Raw genomic sequence first — 15,899 nt, forward strand, 5'->3', positions numbered from 1 at the left:
GGAGATTCGTCAGCTCTCACCATGTTTTAATCATGGGGGTTGGACTGAGTTAAAAGTTTGGAGCAGATTTCAACCTGTGCTTTCTCCATAATGAAGGTGGTTTGGATGGTAACTTGAGTCAGAGACAGGAATCAGTACCAACCCATAGAACAAGACTGAGCCATCTGGCAAGTTTTGGTATTCGACATTCAGCATGTGGCTTGCTGTGAACCACTGTTTAATGAAGAGTACCCTGGACCTTTCTGAATAAAACTACAGAGCACTATTCACCCACAGTTTGTCTCTTAACTGGTCTTAGAACAGGTATTTTGAATAACTGAAGAACTGTGCCAATTTCAGCTTCTTTCTGCTAACATGTTGAGATTGTCATGACTATGCAATGTAATAAAAATACGTATTAGTAATTTGGAATTCCAGTAAATAGAGGTAAATTTTGTAATGGGTACTCTTGATCTAAAATAGAGATGAACAAAGTTTTCAGGATAGATAATTTTGTTCAAAATCAATCCGATCAACCACCAATTTGTAAATAAATTACTTTCTATTAAAATGTAAAACAGCTTTTTGTGCATGGAGAGACTACAGATTTTAAAGGTTCTGCTTCTTTTCACTAGCATCATGTCTTTCTAGGGACAAATCTTTAGGCAATTACTGTAATTATGATAAGGACTCCATTTTCCATGTGAAGTACAGAGAATGAATAGTCACACAGGACTCTATAATTACATTTATTCCCAACCCCCCCAAGAAAATCTTTCACTCAGACAGCATGAGATTGTTTATTTGATACATCAGTGTTAAAATCATACAAATACACGTGGAAGAAAATTAGGAATTAAATTATGTCTTCTCTTTGAGTCCCATTAGGGAAACTGAAGAGAGCAAAGAGAGGACAAAGTAATGTGAGCTCAGTGTGAAGGAATGTAGCTAATGTTCCTTATCTGACCTCATGCTGAGCCACAGCACCAGTGTGGAGCAGTTCTTCTATAGCGTCATCCTCATACCCCAGCATGCTCTTCAGTATCTCCACTGTGTGTTGTCCAACAAGTGGCGGTGGTTTTGGATGTGACACAGCAAATCCACTGTATCTGACACCTGGCCCTGAAAAAAAAAACCCAAATAGGAGTGAAATTATTTTCCAGAGTTACTACCCATAATTATATTGAATTGTCTATGTTAGTTTAAAGGAAAGTACCTCATTTTCACACCAGTTCTAATTGTAGCCCTTATCACAGAAATGTTATATTCTGAAATTACAGACTATAACTTGATTCCAGTTTGCAATAATATACCAATAAGCCAGTTTTAAAGTTCACTCAAATGCAGAATTGCTGGATAGCCACCCAACACTAAGAAAGTCTTCCCTTTTTTTCCACTGATATGTATATCAGAGTGCTTTGAGCATATTATGTCACTGGTCTTCCACTCTCTACTACCTGAACAGTAATGTCAAGCCCATACAGGACGTGATGCAGAAATCCCCACATTTCCACAACACAAGGTAGCACAAGCATAAGGACACAATGAAATGTTGTTAACACACTTTTACTGATGTCAGAGCAGTGCATGGAGAATGGGTAGCACCATCTCCAGCTGGCAGCAGCTCAAGCACCTCTGCAGTGTGCTCCATTATCCTGTAGCAACACAGAACAGACAGCATGCATAGACATGGTATTCCCCAGTTTGTTTTACCTTTTTTTGCAAAAATACAAGTAGCAGTAGCCATAAGAAAACCAGCAATTATTTATTTGCTCCGGCAGGAATAATGTCAAAAGTAAAAATATGAAAGCTGGCAATGATACGAAGATTTCTGTGTCTTCTTTTATTGCAGGTAGTCAGATCTCATGTTTTAGTGATGCTCTGTAGTACCAGACTCAGAAAGGAGAATGAGCCGCAAATTTACACTAGGATCAGAAGTGAGGTATGCACTCAGCACATGCATAGAAAGATTACCTGTCTCATGGAGAAAGAGAGGAAAAGAGTTTCCTTTACTGCTAATTTACTCTTCTTTAAATACAAAACTGAAAAACCTTTGATGCTATTGGCAAAATGATTCCTCTATTAACAGTAATGGCTTTTATTACATTATTTAAAGAATTTACAAAAAAGGTTATATTTCATTTTACCTTTGTCTGTATACCTACAGTTCTACGAAATACAAAGAATATTTCAGAAGCCAGAACAGTGTTTGTTTTATTTCTGAAGAAATAGAACATTGAGCAGCAAGAAGTGAATCACAGTATGAATTGGTAAATTTACTACTCGAGGCTCCTACTTATTTGAGGAGAGATGCTGACAAAGGTCAGTCAGGACACCAAAACAGGTCATTTTATTACTTTTAGCCAGTCTTCATGAACTGTAATAAAATGGTTAATACAGTAAAGTATCCACCTCCAGGAAAGACAAAATAAGACAAAAGATGCCTAGAAAAGTTTTTTTTTTTTTCCAAGCTAATTTGGTACATTTCTGACAAGTGTGATCCTGGAAGAAGAAATGGTTGGACTTTATGATCTTAAAGGTCTTTACCAACCCAGATGATTCCAGGATGATTCTCAGTATGCTTTCTGAGTTTAAAAAGGGAAGGAGTTAGAATTCAGGAATTGCAGACCAAATAATTTAACTTCAAGTTCTATTTAATACTAGAAAAAATAATCACAATGAAAATACTCAATAGATGAGTAACAGCCAGAATGTACCTCTTAAGAACAAATAGTGTATGTGATCTCTTGTCTTTCTACCAGGAGAAGGGCTGGAGGTGAGATATATCCCATCTAAATTTAGCTATCAACGGACATAAAAGTTTAGTTCCTTGGACACCTTTTGGAGACACTGAAGATGAAAGTACACACTTACAGTGTCTTCTGGTAAATGGGTAAACCTGCCCGGATTAATTGTGATCACCTGAGTTTCTCCATAAAGGAAAGGGTAGACAAGTGCTCTAGATGGGGAGCTTTACCACCCAGACAGACATCAAGTCAGGTGAGATGACCCTCGGTCATGATGTAACTCCAGGCAGCAGCCAAAACCCACACAGCCACTTGCTTACTCTCCCACCAGTGGGAGCCAATGGGAGCAGAGGGACAATTAGAACAGGTAAAGGTGGAAAACTCACAGGTTGAGATAAAGACAGTTTAATAGGGAGAACAAAAGCCTTGCACACAAACAACAGGAATTTTCTACTTCCCATGGGCAGGCAAGTGTTCAGCCACCTCCAGGAGAGCAGGGCCATGTAACAGTGACTTGGGAAGACAAGTGCCAGCACTCCAAAAGTTCCCCCCTTCATCCTTCTTTACCCCACTTTGTATCTGAGCTTGATGTCACACAATCTGGAATGTCCCTTTGGTCAGCTAGGGTCACCCGTCCTGGTTGTGCCTCCTCTCAATCTCTGATGTGCCCCCAGTGTGGCAATATGAGAAGCAAGAAAGGCTTTGTCAAAGCCCTGCTTAACAATTAAAAAAAAAAAACTCCATATTAGCAACCTTGTGTTCAGCACAAATCTGAAACACAGTCCCATACCAGCCACTGAAAAGAAACTTTCCTCTACCCTAGACAAGACCAGCACATCCTTCAACAAGTAAGACACTAAATCAACATTTGGCTTTCAGAAAGAAAATTCTCTGCTATTTTCCATTAACTGACTAAAGAAACAAGGTCTAGATAAACCCAAAGCCAGGTGCAATACTGAGAGGGAAATCATATTCAGAGAATTGCTTCTTGGCATATTCTAAAACAGAACATTTTAAGTGAACTCCAGAAGAATCTGCTCAGCATGAAGCTTATCAGTTTATTTTAACTTGAATGGCTGATGGAACTCAGATCTTACCTGCTCAGCTTTCTGAGGACTTCAAAAGCTAAAATTTCATGTGAAACACATTTCACAACATGACTACATTGGAGAAATGGTCTGAGAAGAGGATGACATTCAATATTGTCAAGGGGAAGGAAATATTTTTCATTACATAAATACAGAGCAGGGAACAAACAAGCAAGGAGGAATATTTAGGGGTTATTCTAGATCATGAAGTGAAGATGAGTCAACAATATCATGCTGTTGCAAAAAAGGCAAGCATCATACGGAGTGTGCAAACAAGAGAGATGCCTGCAGGACACATGAAATAATCTTTTTGCTCTAGTTAGAGCTGGCAAGTCACAGCTGGAGCAGTGTCTGTTGTGGGGCCCCCACTGCACAGCCATCTGGAACACCTGAAAACTTCCACAAGAAAGCAACTGAAATTTTCACAGGAAACATGACAGATTGAGCTAAGTGGGATCATGGACTGAAAGGCTAGAGAAAAACAACCTCAAAACTGTTTTCAAAAAATGTTGAAAAACCCCATCACTACCACTAAAATAAACCCTAACCACCCCTCTAAAATCCATGCAAACTTCCTGGAAAAAGGAAAGAAATCCTTTTTCATGTCCATGATAAGAAATATTTGACTTAAATTGCAACAAAGGAAACTGTAGGAAATAAAAAATAAACTTTTATAATGGTAGAGGTAGCAAAATGCTGAAACAAGCCACGGGAGGAGGCTGTGGAGTTTGTTTCAATCCAGTCTTTAGGAAGGAGATTTATTCTAGAATATTTGATCCCACAGCTGATCCCTGGGGCTTGTTGATGGATTAGATCTCCCATAGACCCTTTCACCCACTATAATATGAAAGCTAAGAAACAGCTCACATCAGGGATAAGTTTTTTATTAACTTGTTCCTCTGATTCTACTCACTTCAAACACATTGAGTTCAATTTTCAGAGAAAACCTTCAGTGAGAGATCAGTACATTTTAAAGGGAAAGGTGAATCACTGGGCAATATTCGTATTAATTCCTCTTTTAGGAGTGAGTAGGAGCCTTAGGAGGGCAGAATTGGCACTAGTGCAAGCCACAGGAATGATCTCTGTGCCAACTGAAATGCTTGTCACGATAATTTCAGAGTAAACATGCACTTTAGAGATTTATTAGTCTAGAAATTCAACATAGCCAAAGAACTATTATGCAATTTCTATTAAAAAGAAATGATACAATGCAATCTTATTTCAGGTGTGTGTATCCGGGAAATCTTTGCAATGAGAAATCAGAAAACCCTCAAAGGTTTAGTAGCTGTAGACTTTTCGTTTGCTTGTACAAATTTTTGCTAACATAAAAATTGTGGATCTCAAACCCTGGGAGATTTTGCAGTGATATTGAAATATGCAGAATAAAATCTCTAAAGAGAGAAATGCAAAACTGACATTGTGTGCAACACACAGAATGCTTCATGCTTCCCAAAGAAAATTAATCTTACAAACTAGAGCATGCTAGAAAATTGCACAGCAATTATAAAACCAGTGTCTTCCTTGAGCTTTTATTGTTTGATGCATAATTCATCACGCTACTTTTCACTTTTATAGAGTTATAAAGTTATCTACATTCATTCAAAGGAGCTACTTGCTAATGATCCATCATTAATGATTCTCTGTTCTTTCCTTGTGTAACTTCTACTTGGCTTCTGTGTCAATTAGGAGGGTGCAATGCTTGCCAGTCAGGCTTCAGCAATCCCACGCTCCTACTGAACAACGCTCCAGGAAAGCAACCAGCAGAATGCTATGCAAATGCTAATTAAACACAACTGCCTTATGAGGAAACCATCCCTAGAGGCAGAGAGAGGTGAACTGCTTTAATTAAGGTCAAAAGCATTTGTATGTGGGTGAGTTACAGGAGCCTTGCAGATGAAAACAGGCCTTTGCTGGGGTAGAAGCAGGGTGACTGGTGAGAGGGTGTAAGGTGCTGGTCACCTGTGCATCCTTGCTGTCAGTAGGACACTATACTCCATTCAGGGCATGAAGTTAAGGGGGTATTTATTGTCACCTGAAAAAAGCAGTGAAAGAATGAGTGGTAGCTGTAATTTACCTTTGTCTTCTTAAATTAAAAGGAGTCTGTTTCTCTTTTTGTTATGATCATCACTACTAGTAAAGCAAAGAGCTCTTTCACCACATTTAAATTCTATGATAATATTTTATTATTATCATCATTTTGACTTTGACATATTGTTAAAATACATGCTGTGCGCACCACATAACCTACAAGAATTAATAGTGTGACAATAAATCAAAATTTTTATGAGTTGCAACCACAATGACAATTGTACCAAGACATCTTGAATACTTGAACTGAGCCTCATCATAATAAATTCTTTTTCTTTGGGCCTATCTACTATGGCACTACTAAGCATCACACTGAGCTATTAGTTAAAGATACACCAAACACATCAAAGTGAAAAATGAGATAAAACCACTAAACAGCTTCAGAGGGAAGATCCTGCAAGAATGAGGTGCCTTTGAACACTCACCCTAAACAGGTGAAATACACAACAGTCTTTGGAACATGTCTCTGGGCACTGCTGAGATTTGAGGCTGCAGAAGCAAAGTCAGTTTCACTCTACAAGCAGCAGAAATTAAAGTCGAGTTTGAATGATATTGAATGTGCAAAGCAGAGTATATAAAAGTGGATAAAGGTAATAATCTTCGCTTTTCCCTGCAGCATTGTACAGCAGTCACTGGATAACACCATTTCTACAGCACAGGTTAGAGCATATTGTAGCAATCTAACTCTCAAACTATGCAGACAAAATCAGGCTTGAGGACAGCCAAGCTCTGGAGAAATGTCATGATTATTTGTTATTATTCAAACGGGACAAGGGAAAAAAAGGGAAAATGTGAGCTAATGGATGTGTACACATTCTGCTTGAAACATATCATCTACCTTTGCAAAAAAAGAGCAATGAGAAACACAGCACCACTTGTTAGTCAGTTCTACCCAAGCATAGTGTATTGTACACAGATGTAGGAATCACATGAAAACAAACAGTATTTGGTTTGCATTGCAAGGTTTTGGCTACAGGGGCACCTTCTGGCAGCTGCCAGAAATTTTCACTATGTCTGATGAAGCCAATGCCATCCAGCTCCAAGATAGACTCGCTGCTGAACAAGGCCAAGCCAGTCAGAGGCACTGGCAGCAGCTCTGGAGCCACATATTTAAGAAAAGGAAAAAAACCTGCAGAACAGAAAAAAGAAGACAGAAGTGATAATGTGTGAGAGAAATAGCTCTGCATATGCCAAGGTCACAGGAAGGAGGGGCAGGAGGTGCTCCAGGTATCAGAGCAGAGATTCCCCTGCAGCCCAGAGTGAAGCCCATGGTGAGGCAGCTGTGCCTCTGCAGCCCATGGGGGTCCATGGTGGAGCAGAGACAATCTGCAGCCTCTGGGTGACCCCAACGGAAACCTACACTGGAGCAGGCTCCCAGTGGGACCTGTGGACCAATGGAGAAAGGAGCCCATGCTGGAGCAGGTTTGCTGGCAGGACCTTTGACCCACTGGACACCCACACGGTAGCAGAGCATTTGAAGGGCTTTACACTGTGTAAGGGACCCACCTTGGTGCAGTTGATGAAGAAGAACAGCCTCTAGGACGGACTCATGTTAGAAAAGTTTTTAGAGGATTGTATCCCAAGAGAAGAATCCCACACTGGAGCAGAGAAGAATGTGAGTCCTCCCACTAAGGAGGAAGGAGGGGCAGAAATTTGTGATGAACTGTTCATGACCCCCCATTCCCTATCCCCCTGCACCACTGTGGGAGAGAAGGTAGAGAATTGGGATTAAAGTCCAGGCCAGGAAGAAGGGAAGGTTAGGAAGAAGGTGTTCTTAAAATACAGTTTTATTTCTCATGATCCTACTATGACTTGATTGAAAATAGATTAATTGTTCCCCAAGCTGAGTTTGTTTTGCTCATGACACTGATTTTTCTGTGTCCTTATCTCAACCCCTTCCCCTGACCAGCAGAGGAGGTGAGTGCTAGAGCAGCTTTGGTGGGCAGCTGGTGTGCAGCCAGGGTCAAGCCACCACACAAACCAAGCATGTATGCCTCTCTCAATAACATGGTGTTGCTACACAAGAGTTTTGCAATTCCAATGAAATATCATCAACAGTTAAGAATGATGGCCCAGAACCAACATATTTGCACGCAGATCCCTTATATGCTACAGGTCAAGTGTTTGGAGCATGCAATCAGCTGGTTATGAAACTGGCCTGAAGGAGAGCAGCAGGAAAGAAGACTTTTAAGGCCATGAAAAGGAAGGTGATACAAAATAAGTCCATGAGAGGGGCTTCATGGCTACTGTAGGATATATGTGTGTTGAAAATTATGTATGCAGGGATATGATATGAGGAATAGACCAGGCCAACTGCATTTTGAGGGTATGGTTTCTTCCCATTGGTCCCCACCATGACTTCTTTCAATCTGTTATTCCCAGCTGGGAAGATGGGTGTGCCCAAGCACAGCGCAGTTTGGCTACACCACTTTACACCAGGCTTCTTTCCCTTGATGGAACTTGAAGCAGAAAAGTACACAAAACAAAAAGGGTCATTATAAAGTACTTGCTAGTATGAGTAGTGCATACAGGCTTCAAAGTAATCTCCAGAAATAATGACCTGCTCCATTTTGACTGGAAAATTCTCATATTTTTCTTTTTCTTACCATAGATCTAAAAGTTTAGAGCTTGGGAGACTTTTTGGGAATCTATTTAATTGCTGGGAAAAATATTTTCTTTTTGCATTACATTAGAGCAGGCGATCTACCTTTTAAAAACAACTCATAATAGATTGGGGAAAAAGTAATTAAGGAAATAATATTCAAAGTCTTGCTCCTCCTTCCTTACTGCTGCTTCCACTTCCTCCCCCACTTAGAGCACAGTCACATAAAGTGTTCACTTGGCATCCATCACAGCTGAGAGGGTGGAAAACTTTGGCAGGATTAGTAGGAATCAGTTACTGAGACTGGAGAGGATGGACAAACTTACAAATGGTACTAAAAAAAGTAAACCTTGTTCTAGGTGCCATAGAAAAACACATATAAATTATCAGTAAATACTAAACAGTAAAATTGATAGGGCAGTAAATAGCATGAATACTAGAAATATCTACCAGTCACCTTTTCTTATTTGGACAATTCTGACTTCCGTGGAAGAGGTATGAGGACAGTGCAAATGCACACAAGTCAAGAATTTTAAAACAGAAGCATTGTGAGAAGAATGACTTGACAGGCAGAGTGTAAATTATCTGTGATAGCCGTGATGGGTGTTTAAAAATGAGATGACTTTAAAAGGAACACTTAGGCATTCGACGCATCCCCTACACAATTCTGAAAATCCCTTGTGAGGTACATTTATAGAAGTACTCTCTCACCTGAAGCTGCATGTAAAGAAATGCATTAAAAACATTTTTTTGTATTTCCTATCAAGCAACATCCTGGATATTATCAGTGTAAATACCATTCAACAATTATATAAATCTTTACATTTTCAAAGAGTCACAATACTAACTGTACCTAATTAATATTGCATGACTGCTGGAGTAAAGTAAATAATTTATCAGTCACTCTGGTTGCATATTTGAGAGTAATCCCACATAATTGTGCTATCTGAGCCATAATTTTGTGATGGGACTCTTGGCACCCAAAAGCTTTAAAAAAATTTTCAGTGTGGTGGTGTCTACTTCTTCCCATGTGCATCACCTCTCAATGCTGAAAATCTGGCCCAACTTTTTGTATAGACTGACATGGTCCCATTCCTTCCTAAGAGCCCCGAAGACCTCAAGAAAAGGTTTTAAAAAAGATAGGAAGGAAGACTACCAGTAAGAATACCCAGAAGTAGCAATTTTAAAGAAGCATAAATTCCCTAGGCAATAATCTGAAGATCCATTTCTTAAGGAAACAATTTTATGTGTCTATGCTCTCTTTTTAATCATCTATTTGTCTGCCTTGTCCCCACCACACACAGTAACTTCTGAATCCATCAATCTTGACAAAACTATAGAAATCCCAAGGTAAATAAAGTTCTTAACAGTGTTGAGAAAAAAATGGTAACTGCTGAAAGACAGGTGCCCAAATTACTGCCCTGATGACACTCAAAAAAACCCCAAAGAATGCAGCTGTTATATACTCTGTTTGGTTGCAAATGGCTTACCAGTAAATTCAGACACAGCTCTGTCAGATGCATTTAGCACATACTGTACTCCTCTGGGGAGACAAGGCTTAAAGGACGCGAGGATAATTCAGGTCACAATAAGGATTACATATAGAGCTTATCAAGGATATAAATTTGAAGGAAAATTATATTTAGTTTCAGAATTTCTTCTAATTATCTTTTCTACAGTACTGTGGAAGGTGTGTTCTAGGGGTTTTTAATTGTTCTTGCAGGAAGGAGCTGAAGAAATACATGGCAAAGACGAGCTGCTGGGAGAACCCCTGTAAAACTCTAAAAGGAAAATCCTGTAGGCACAAGCCTAAACTACTGAAAATCCAGGCTAAAATCATAATTTGTCTCAAGTCATAACCTAATCAATACAAAATGCAATACATAATCCCACCACAGGATGCTGGTTAACCACAGATTGTGTACCTAATGCAGAAATTACAGAGTGAAGCTGAACTTGTATTACACAGGGGGTCAGATCATAATATGATCACAATGGTTACTTCTGAGCGAAAAACATATGAATTTCTGAAATGCCCAAAAGCAAAACTGTTTCCATGCAACAAGGCTGGGGTTAAAATGGCCTATTTGGATCCCCTGTGATACTTAGAAGGTCAAGTCACATACAGTTTCATGTTGTATCTTTACTGTAAGCCCAAAGGCCTTAACTATTATATTGCACGGAGAGTAATCAGAGAGAAGTATGCTTACATGCATGGAACAAGAAAAATCAAAATGCTACCTGAAATGAGCCTCTTGTAAGGACAGAGCAGTGCCTAGTTGCAACACACTCACATGATCTGGAAGGTGAATCATGCCCCCAGCTGCACAGCAAGGCAAGCAGCTCCTGGAGGCTCTCCTACTGAGCCTGGTGAAAACTATTTCTGAGTCCCATGCCTTGTGGTTAGTCTGAGCCAGCATGTTGGAATAAGACACGCCAGCCAACCCAGAAAGTGTCTGTATCTCCTCAGTACACCAATTTGTCCTTTCCTGTGTCCTGTCTCCAGCTATGAGCTAGATTCTTTGGCTCTTCAGAGACCCAAAAAGTAATCCTCTTGGCCAGCTGTGCATCATCAGAGTGGGAGCAGATGAGCTCTTCCTTGCAGATGAGCTTTTCCTTACTCTTTAGGCAATCAGCTGAAGCCCAGATACATGAAGCTGATAATTCAGGGATGCAAGACAATGCACACTGAAGGGCATGCACAGCCTAATCTAAAGTCTGGGTATAATTTGTCTTGCTTACTCAAGGGGTACTTTCTCAGGATAGGAGGCTTTAAGCTTTCTCTAAACAACTGGTGAAAATAACTAAAAATTAAAAACATTTGGGACTTCCATTAAAACAAAATCAAAAGAATACTCAAAAAGCTCTCCTAAGCAACTTTTGAAAATCCATTTCTTGTTCTCAAATACCAGGTTCACAAGCCTGATATTCCAGCTCGTAGGGAAAATTCTTCTGTGGCCCCCTCCTTTAAGAATTTCTCTAGTTATTTCTGTGTTCTTCTCTAAGCCTGGACATCAGAACACAGCACAGATTATTTTGCAGAATATAAATAATTTTCTATGTCCCTTTTTTATGCCCCTAAAGAGTTGACCAGCTCTTTTCAGTACACGTTATAATGGGAATTTATGTTGAAACGGTTATTTTTGATGGCTCTCATCATGCCTGTTTAAGTCTCTTTTAAAAACCAAAGGTGTTTGTTTTACAATCCTATTCTGACATTCCTGTCAGATAGTATTAGGCCCCACTGTAACATCTCCTTTGACAGCAATGGTTGGCAGAGAGAAAAGAAAGTGAACTGGGTGGCACGTGGTTTGTGGCAGGAGCAGTCTACCAAATTGCTTTACTTAAGTTCCCTAACCTCACCACAACTCCCTTATATATTAGTACAGGTTACTAATTCATTTACATAGGATGATTAATGTCTTACATCTGTCTTAGCCCATCAAGAGAAAGAAACTGAGAAATGAAAGTCTTCCTCAGTCCACCTGTAGCAGAACTGCTTTCAGTCACTTTTTAAGATTTTTACATTGATTAATTTTTCCTCAGCAATCCCTTGTTTTAGCCAAAGGCTTAACTCTCAGAAGGACTATATTATTTTTAAAAGGAAAAGATTAGACATTCAGTTAGATGTCAAATCATGTGTCTCTCATGTGCTGTATGGATATTGCCATCCTCCTTTACTCCGTGCGTCTTCAGATTGCTCCTCTGCAGCCACAATATACAGGCATATAAACCTCCACATTTGGAAAATTCAGCAGTCAGTTGACACTTTCTTGCCTGGTTGGTGACCCACACAGAGTAAGTATCTTCAGAGTGAGTATTAAAACAATGGGGAAAGCCATCAGTCGCAGCACAGCCAAGGAAATTCTGTTGCTTGAAATTCTTCAGCACAGACAAGAGCCAGGTAACTCTATGTTTGAGCACCATGGAAATATTTGGAACTCAATTTTCAAGCAAGGTATCTATGATTAAGTAGGGCTGAGCACTGCGCACAGCCTGATCATTCTTCCAAAAGCTCTCCCACTCCACCCTCCATTTACTTCTGCTGTCCCCTGGGTAGCAGAATGAGGCCAGCTCTAGCACACAGGGACTTTCCCTGGCAAAGGAAGATGGGAAAGGATTTGATACTTTGTTTTGGATTACTTAAGAACTGCAAATCACATTTTTAGCTCTTTTTGGGTAAGGTGCCCAGACTCCTTGAGGCACAGGCCACTAAAAATGCTGGCTGAGTTTTGAAAAGCTCTGTGCAGTCTGGGATGATTATTTGAGTGTCATAATCAAGACATCTTTAAAGGGGCCCAGTTTCCAGTAAAAGCTGAGGACATTTGATAATCTTTCCCTTTCAGGATGCCTCAGTTTCACTGTGCAGAGACATCTGGTATTCAAGGTAGACAAGAAGAGAGAATATCCTTCCTTGAGCGGAGGAAAGTAAAATTGTAAGGTCTTTAAAGGGAAGCATTGTGCTTAAATTGGAGTCTGTAAATGGGGTTACAGAGACAGCACACTGCAGATTAGACTGGGTTTTTCCATTGATTTGTAAGTGACAAGTTGATCAATTCTGTCTCAGTGTGGAGGGCTGGGAACAGTTTTTCTTGCTTTCCATTGCCTGTTGCCAATCCCTGACACGTGATATTCAACTCATCTTGCAAGTATCAAAGCAGTATGGGCAGGAGAAACAACCATGTCAAACCGAACACCCTTCAGTACGGTTTTTGGTTCTGTGGGCATGCCAGTGTGAGCGTGTGAATGTCACTTAAGTATAGGCTGGTTCTCTATCACAGTTCTTGTGGTTTCTAACATTTGCCAGCCCTTACTCCATCAGAAGGATTTCAGTTTTGTGTTCTACCCTACAGTGGGCAAAAGAGTCAGAAACCGTGTCTCCTCCCCCACAAAGACTAGAGTAGGATTAACAACTAGAAATTTAAGTCAGACACACCCATGAAGAGGAATGAGGCACAAGGTTAGGAAGCCATCCAAAGAATAGCTGCCTACCTCCTTGCTAAACTAAATTGAACTAAAGTCCCCTTTTGCTCAAGAAGACAACTTGAAAAGCTAGGGAAAAAAAATTAAAAACAAATTGAAACCAGCCATGCCTAACCAATATCCCACCTTAAATGTGCACAGATAAGTTTCATAAAATATTTCCCCATGCTCTCTTTTTTCCTCCTCTTAAATACTTCAACTGTTTCCTTCAGTTGCCTTTTAAACTCCAAACCAAAATGCTTTTACTGACATGGTTTGTAATTCTGAATCCCAAATCTTAAGCAACAGGTGCTTAGTGTTAATGGAATTTTTCCGTCCCCAAATGTCTGGGATCATCAGTTGCACCTCCCTCCTACACAGCCCCTCACCTTTTATCCTTTGCAATTTGTTTTTGTGGATTTTTCATTTAATGTATTTCTTCTGCTTTCAGAAGTCTGCTTTTTTACTGCAAACCCTTCAACCACTCTTCTTATTTTACCTCTTACGATTGGCAAGTGCTGTCTCCTAAAAATCAATATAAAATATGAAAGGCCTTGCTGCCTCTGGTCTTGCTATCTCTGACTTCATTTTCAGCAATACTGAGTCTCCTTTACACTGCACTGGCAATTTGAAAGGGCCCTAGACTGGCTGTAAATATTTGCACCACAGGATTCTATTAAATATTTAATTAAAATTATAGTTTAATTGCCAGAGGTCCTACAGCTTCTTTGCGCACACACACACATGCACAAGAACCACAAACAAAAAAAATCCAAATCCAAAAAACCAGCAAACCAAGAAGCAAAAAGAACAACCAAAAAAAATCAACCTGAACCAAAATAACAGTTGGGTTTAGTTCATACAATTATTTTGAGCAAGTCTGTGTGTGGGCACATTTGTTCCATACTACCAGGTCTTGTTTCCATTTAATTTTAGCTTTTTGGTTGATTTCCTTTAGTCAATTTTCTCTTATAATTTCCATTTTTTGAGGTAATGTAAATTATTTTTTGCAGGCCTAATACAAGGAAAATTCAAGGGAAAAGCATCTGTACTCAGGTTGCAACAGCACATATAAAAGCGTGGATTAAATGTAACTGTGTTATAAAAAATGGGATTCACATAATAACATTGGAACTAGAGATGCTGAAGTAAGTGAAAGCCTGCTCTGCCATGGTACTGGTAGATTGTTCCTGAACACAGTACAATTTAACCAAGTCTAATCATCAGATTACAATTCCAGTATAAGGAACTGATTCCTTGTATCCAGAAAGACCTTTCCAAAGTTTATGTTTTAGTTAGTCCTCCAACTGTATTTGTATTTGACTATTAAAGAACAGTTTCTTTTTTCCATTTGCCTTTCTATTGCTTATCAGATACAGTTACGTATCAGTATATAGCTTGTGCCCAAAAAAGAAATTACATGCTGCAGAAATGACCGGAACCTTATTTGCTAAAAACTTTAACACGAATTTTTCTGAAAACTCTGCCTTTTAAAACATGAATTTGTATTTCTCAGCAGTAAATAACAAGGGTTCACATAGGTTTCTCATAACTTAATTTTAACTGAGCTTTCCATTCTTAACAAGGCAGCCCAGTTTCAGAAAGCGATACTAGCCACTTCCTAATCCACAAAGCTCAAAGTGTATCTTCTGCACTGAGCATGCAAAAATGTTTAATATTAATACAAATACCTTTCATAGATTATTCTGATTCTCAGGCTGATTTCTAAGCCAGCTGTTCTCAGACTGATTCAATGTGCAGATTTCATTTTAAACCAGAGTAATTCCCTAGTTACCTGCCATATAACTACATCTTACAGGTGTAGGGCATGTTTGTAATGCTTGTTAATCTACTTGCAGGGAAAAAAATAATAAAATCAAATAATTTGTGTAGCTTTCTTGGATTCTAATGTTTTCTTCCCAGCTTTCAGATACTATATCAACAGAAGAATGCCAGGAATTACTTCATGCTTTATATATGTACCTGTTACAGATTATATTCATTAATTTCAAATCCAGATGCTATTTTTGTTTAAAGAAATCCTTGATGATACACTTTTTAAACCTATATACTATGTATGTATTACATTCCAGTAAGAGTAACTGCTTTCTGTGAGATACAAAGATTTAAATCTACCTTGATTATAGATCTGTTACAGCGTTGGTCTTTTCCACATAAGTGGTGCAACTAGCTTCCTGCTCTTCCCAAGGCTTATCCTCTGTAGAGCAGTTTTGATAAACACCATCAAAAACAAAGGAATATTATGAAAATATATGAAACTCATCAGAAGAAAGTAATTATCATCGAATTGTAAGGTCAACCATAGTACAGACTGTTGAGCTGGGAATTCAAACAATTGGATTTTAACCAATCAACTCTGTGATCACAGGCAAATCATGTTCCATTGCCATATCTTTGTATTTCCTGTACTGT

At 39.2% G+C, this 15,899-nt stretch overlaps 1 protein-coding gene across 6 annotated transcripts in view; it reads right to left on the reverse strand.

The window, feature by feature from the left end:
- Positions 1–763: 763 nt before the first annotated feature.
- SUGCT (succinyl-CoA:glutarate-CoA transferase) overlaps positions 764–15,899 on the reverse strand; it is a 348,238-nt gene continuing 333,102 nt past the window's right edge. For 5 of the 6 annotated variants that reach the window (XM_033064621.1, XM_033064654.2, XM_033064608.2 and 2 more), the window contains one exon: positions 764–1,101. In XM_033064621.1, the coding sequence (XP_032920512.1) occupies positions 938–1,101 (164 nt within the window). In that variant the 3' untranslated portion in view covers positions 764–937. Of the gene's footprint in view, positions 1,102–1,692; positions 1,954–15,899 lie in introns of all 6 variants that reach the window. The other variant, XR_004418442.2, reaches the window with a different exon arrangement.

This window comes from Catharus ustulatus, chromosome 1, assembly GCF_009819885.2.
Source record: "Catharus ustulatus isolate bCatUst1 chromosome 1, bCatUst1.pri.v2, whole genome shotgun sequence".
Taxonomy (NCBI): domain Eukaryota; kingdom Metazoa; phylum Chordata; class Aves; order Passeriformes; family Turdidae; genus Catharus; species Catharus ustulatus.